At 35.8% G+C, this 5,804-nt stretch overlaps 2 protein-coding genes across 2 annotated transcripts; one reads left to right on the top strand and one right to left on the bottom strand.

Annotated features, from left to right (window-relative positions):
* Positions 1-1,112: 1,112 nt before the first annotated feature.
* LOC110849994 lies at positions 1,113-2,608 on the top strand. Its single transcript, XM_022097513.2, has 3 exons — positions 1,113-1,274; positions 1,378-1,577; positions 1,667-2,608. Exons 1-3 carry the CDS (start codon positions 1,251-1,253, stop codon positions 1,932-1,934), a joined length of 492 nt encoding a protein of 163 aa, XP_021953205.1. The 5' UTR covers positions 1,113-1,250; the 3' UTR covers positions 1,935-2,608.
* Positions 2,609-3,780: 1,172 nt separating this feature from the next.
* Positions 3,781-5,356, bottom strand: LOC110841642. The gene is made up of 3 exons (XM_022087327.2): positions 5,173-5,356; positions 4,957-5,087; positions 3,781-4,879 (listed from the first exon to the last, which is right to left on the bottom strand). Exons 2-3 carry the CDS (start codon positions 5,051-5,053, stop codon positions 4,155-4,157), a joined length of 822 nt encoding a protein of 273 aa, XP_021943019.1. The 5' UTR covers positions 5,054-5,087; positions 5,173-5,356; the 3' UTR covers positions 3,781-4,154.
* Positions 5,357-5,804: the final 448 nt, after the last annotated feature.

The raw sequence follows: 5,804 nt of genomic DNA, 5'->3' as shown, positions 1-5,804 counted from the left end.
TTGCACTTTTAAGGCCTATTATCTGCAGTTCTTACATTAATTCCAATTTAAACTTGTCTAGCATTAATCAACAGAGTCCTGATAAATATACTATTCTTAAAAACCCCGAAACACTTATGTAAAATGTTTGATCAAATATGTATAAAAACATTTTTTAATTAAAGATGTTTGGTTAAAGAAAACCTATACCTTAACCAATATCCTAAAGTTTCAAATCTATCCGTATTGTAGCTGAAAAGTTTGGAATATACCCGGTTCATCAACCGTCGCAGAAAAAATGAAATATTTACTTCTTAAAACCACTTTTAACTTAGGGAATCATATCTATGATTAAATACATTCTGCATTCAGAAATTTCAGAATTGAGCTAGCAGCTTTTGTAGTTTGATTTCCGACATTTGTGTGACAATTTTATGACACCATCACGAAAATGCATGCACCCATGGTGGCATATATACCCTATTATAGGTGGTTTTTTAAATCGTTGTGTATGATGCAGGAAAGAATTACGAAAAATAAAATTGTGGTACCACCCCCCAGATATAAAATATTAATGGGGCCACGGCGAGACGGGGTGTTGGTGGGAGGGCTTGTTTCTTGTTTGTAATAGCGCCTATCGCCTTAGTTTTATTTTTTTCAATTTATTTATAATCACTAATATGCACCAAATTATGTACATATGTCTTTATTCGTTGGAGTAATTAATAAAAAGTAACATATAGAAACTTAAATGTTTAAATAAAAGTAGTTAATTAAGTAAGGTAAGTGATTTAATTACTTATTGGTATGGTACAAAAAATACTTACACATATACATATGTACATACTTTTATCTATTTACGATTAAGCGACAATGTTTAATTGAAATAATTTGTACAGTGAAAATCTCACCATCATGGCACAATCGATATCCTGCCCTAAATCGATTTTCCTGATTTCCGAATATATTTACACATAAATATAAATATATGCTTATCGCTAGCAAACTTGCTTGTTTTCTTTTATGGATTATACTGATAGACACAACGATAAGCGATATTGTAAGCTATTGCGTTTCACAAGTAATTGCGACCTATAGATAAATACGTATGTATATACGTATCCAATTGTGGGAGTGATTTTAATTTTATACATACAAATGCTCCAAGTAACATAAATATATATTTCTCAATTTTAAGTACTTTTATTCAGTTGACGTGAATAACTTGATAAGTAGAAAAGTGCATACATTTCAAATCTGTATAAACCATCATGTGCGTTAGTACTGTAAGTCTGGTAAGTGTGCCTATTTATTGAATACGTAATTATTCAACGAAGGGTTCATTTTTAAAAAAATTGAGGAATTTACGATTTATTTACTTATTTGAAAAACATTCAGAGAAATGAATTATGTACACCGATACCATTGGCTCTACACCATCAACTTGATGCGAATCAGGTCGCCATAATATTGTCCAATCTACACTTTTCGAATGCATTTAGTATCCGGAAATTTGTAGAGGCGTCGAAAAAAGGAGGAATTATTTTAGGTTCGGCGGCCGCTGCGACGTTTGCTGTGCCATTATTAGGAGCTGCGGGGTATCTACAAATTATCTTGAATAATTACGAAATTTGAAATTTTTATAGCATGAAAAACTCTTTAAAATCCGAAAACTTATTGTTTAAAGTTTGATGGCTGCCGGATTTGGAACGAGTGGAATAGTTGCAGGTTCACTTGCAGCGGCTTGGCAGTCGACAATGGGTGGAATTGTGGCGGCAGGTTCCGCATTCTCCACCTTTCAATCCATCGGTGCTACCGGCGGTCTCATTTTTGGACCCCTTGGTGTCGTCGTTGGTTTGACTGCGGGAGGAATTGCTGGTGGGATTGCAACCGCCGTTATTCTCTTAAAGAAGAAGAAACCCGAATATTTCAAATTAATTTACTTACACGTTTGATAACAAGTTTTACATGCAAACTCGGTTAATGCATTATCACTTTTTAGGAATATGACCTCATTTACTAGTCTACCTTCAGTTTAGATTTTGGCTAAAATTTACATACATATGTAGAACATCATTATTTATAATATTGTAATTCTGAGCATGTATTTATTTATGTACATATCTAATTGTAAGTGGTATTATTTGCGATGAAATTACGTCAAAATAATGAACAGTTTCACTCTGGGCTTAGATCCTGCAACGTTTTACCTGTAAATTACATACTTGAGATGAAATGGAAAATGAGGGGTTATGGGAAATTCCACATAGATGAGAAAATTCCTTTACAGTTTTGGTACAAATCTCTAGTTACATATGCAAGTATCTACGTACATATGTATGTAAATGCAGGCAATTAAGTATGTAAATATGCAAACTGCCTTTATGCAAATTTCCTAACATGATTTTATGAGTTAAAAATATGGGCGATAAGATCGCACTTGTATCAGTATTGCAAATATCAAATTATTGCTTAAGTAAAATGGTATACAATTTTTACAACAAAATAAGCTTGGGAGTATAAACTCTACATTTTACTCGTATCTTGATATTGAATATTAACGAAACAATATTTACAAAACTCCACTACGTAACACAAATTTTTAGAAAAAGTATAAAAAAAAACTATACGCAAACTATTTATCCAATCCATAATAATTTTCCTTGTCGAATTTCCATCCTCCTTTGCACACCGAACACGAATGATGAATTACCTGTACAATATTAAGAAATGAGAAAATATTATTAAAAACCTTACAAAAATTCTTCTACTTTTTATACGAAAGCTTATTTACTTCCATATTTATCTACATACCAGTCACACTACAAATTAATGCTGAAATTCACAGCATCCGCGATCCCAATGTGGTTCGAGTTATCATAATTTGGTTCCTGCTGCTGCTGGGGTCGCATCACTGTGGAGCTGTTCCTCACTTGTGGCCAATTTTGCGAATAAGTATGCTGACTAGTTTCGTAACCTCTGTATATTTGTTGTTGACTTTGCCCTTGTTGTTGCTGTCCAGCCCCACAAGAAACGTCTTTGACCTCATTGAACACCTTCTCCAATCCACTCGTCCCCTGTCCAATCAGCCACTCGCAGAAAGCCCGATCTTCCTCTTGACATGCTTGCTGTGAGGGCGCCTCCACTCGCTTAATGTGATGACCTCGTCGCTCCAACATGGCTTGAAGCTGTCTGATTGTTGCCCGGCTAGTCGTAGCTGTACCTGCAGGATTTGGGAGGGGAACTTGGATCCGATGGGAGGAGGAGGTCGAGGCTGCCATTGGCATTTGGGGTGTGGTGCGGGAAAAGTGAGACATTTTGTGTATTTTGTGGAAGTCTGTGTTGTGTTAACTGGTCAAAAGTTAAGTTAGGAGTGAACAAGATTTCAGTTCTGGAGTCTATTTTAACGTCAACATCAACCTTTTTTTACAATTGTTATTTAAAGTAGGGATTTAATGGGTCGGTAAAAATTCTACGAAATTGCATAAATAAAGCATCAGGTAGACAAATTCTTAACCTGGGTTCACAAAAAGATGCATGTGCTCAAACCATTGTTATATGTGAGGTACGCAGCGATTGCCTTAAGGGAAATTGTTAAAAATAATCAAAGAGTGCAAGCAAACGCTGCCTTTTTTAGTAAGGAGAAAGGTTTATGGATGAAACTAGATATATGTACTATCTGGTATTTACTATGCATTATACTTTTTAGCAGAATATGTAATGTAGTGGAGTTCTGTCCTAAGTAAGTTTAGAAAAAAATTCTAAGAATAAGTAAGTTTACAAAGGGACAGTGTAAAAGCATATTGTTTTGATCAGGAAGACAAACATCTGCGATTTATTGCTTTAGATGTTTTTAAGAGTCAAAAAATTACTTGAAATAGAAATTAACACTAACATTACTTATACTAATACAATTATTCATCTTCACCCCTAGAAAATATAAAAAATGAATAGCAAAAAAGAAACATTTTATATCTATTTTGACATCTTTCCATCCTTTCATTTTATAACCTATACGATGATATCTCGTCAATTTGTTAAATAAATACTCAATGCAGCTACCCTCGAGCTTTGTAATACTATAATAATAACGATTATCTGACTACTTTACAAAATTGGTCAACAAAAACAAGAGAAAAAAACTCAAACATACTTCCCCCAAATCCCCCCTTCCTTCACCTCTGCCACCCCAGCGGCGTAGAGCAATCCACAATCTCCATGACCCTGTTTCCTAGTACGTAACGGTTTCTCCTCTTCCTACAAATGACAAACAAGCAGATACAAATTCCAATTCCAATCAGCATCACCCCTCCGACCACGCCCGCAATAATTGCAATTTTCGTTCCAGTCTTCATAGGACACACGATAAGTTCTTCCCCCTCGTTCCAAACGCGAACCACGGCATGAGTCACATTGGCGCAGTAAGCCTTGTGATTGCAAATTGCTCCCGGTATGTTGCAGTGCTTCAAAGTCATCTCGTGTCGGATTCCAGATTCTTGAGTTATCCCCTTCAAGTTCGGAATCTCGTGGCAGGACGAATTCTTCATGATAATGTTCGCTGCCAAGATGTCCACCAATTTCGCACTCGCGCAGCCCAGCACGGTCGCATGCGAGACGATCGTGCAGTCTTCTTTCGACGATCTGACCTGTATCTTGCCCGCCGTGCAGACATCCTTCTTCATACCGGATGATTTACACACGTTGTCGTACTTGCGCTTGCCCACCCACAATTGCAACCAGGCGCTGCCATTGTCATCTTCTGGCGGACAGGGGGGAAGGTACTTGAAGACGTAGTAGGTTCGAAGTTCGTGCATCACAAAGGTTCGGACGTCTTCACAAGTTTTGTCATCGCTGCGACAGTCGAGGGCCATGCATTGGTAACAATATTGGATCCGGTAGCCTAAAATAGAAAAAAATTATGAGAATCGTAATAGTTTTGGGTTACTAATTCTTAATTTCATCCATTTTCTTTCATACTCGGTGGTTTAAATAACTTTGCTATGAAGTCATGAAAGTTGGCATGGATCGGGACGACGGAAAGGGTCAAAATTAGAATGAGCAGGGTGGACCTCATGTTTCTTTTGGTCAGATGACTTATTGTTTATGATCTAAAAAAAGCATTTCAATTTCAATTATTTCCAAAATTAAAATAACGATCCATTAATGACCTAAATTGTTGCATTAATTACTCACCTTTCTTTCACGTTTCACCTGACGATACGAGTTTGACGCTTCAATTAATTTAGAAATCAATGAATGAGCTATTAACCGAGTGAAAACTTCAGATTTTGAAAATCCAATTATTTTGTTGCCAATTATTTCATCACCTGTTATTCGCTTTGCCTCCACTTCGCAACAACTTTCTCTATGATTCACATCGCCCCAAAATATTCACCTTTGTGTAACTAACTTTCTATAAAAAAAATTATTGATTTTAAAGTCGAAATTGTTCTGAAAATAGAGTTTTCAATTTCCATATTTACAATTTATGAAGTACATCTGCATACTAATATGCGTGTATGTATTGATTGATTTTTGTTTATCAATGAGTATAAGAGAGAGGAATGAGGAATATCGGGAATATCTGAAGCAAAATCGCACATCGCGTCTCAATATGCCTCAATTATCGTTTCATTCAAGATTTGGAAATAAATTTTGCATACAAAATTGCATCGCAGATGAATGTACATGGCTCAGTTTTTCTCAAGTACTCCGATGGATAGCGCATCAAAATCTCCGATCGCACTCAAACTTTTTATACTAATTCTGTATGGGATGAAAAATATTACCCTAAACCCATTTTTCGAAATTTCAATTTTTGGCGA

The sequence above is a fragment of the Folsomia candida genome, unplaced genomic scaffold (assembly GCF_002217175.1).
Source record: "Folsomia candida strain VU population unplaced genomic scaffold, ASM221717v1 Fcan01_Sc001, whole genome shotgun sequence".
NCBI lineage: Eukaryota > Metazoa > Arthropoda > Collembola > Entomobryomorpha > Isotomidae > Folsomia > Folsomia candida.
This window is presented reverse-complemented; position numbering and strand designations above follow the sequence as displayed.

Coding starts and splice junctions, on each gene's coding strand:
- LOC110849994 (XM_022097513.2), top strand. CDS start 1,251: ATGTGCGTTAGTACTGTAAGTCTG. Junction 1,275..1,377: donor GCGTTAGTACTGTAAGTCTG/GTAAGTGTGCCT, acceptor AAAAACATTCAG/AGAAATGAATTATGTACACC. Junction 1,578..1,666: donor CCATTATTAGGAGCTGCGGG/GTATCTACAAAT, acceptor TATTGTTTAAAG/TTTGATGGCTGCCGGATTTG.
- LOC110841642 (XM_022087327.2), bottom strand. CDS start 5,053: ATGAGGTCCACCCTGCTCATTCTAATTTTGACCCTTTCCGTCGTCCCG. Junction 4,880..4,956: donor AAAGTTATTTAAACCACCGA/GTATGAAAGAAA, acceptor TTTCTATTTTAG/GCTACCGGATCCAATATTGT.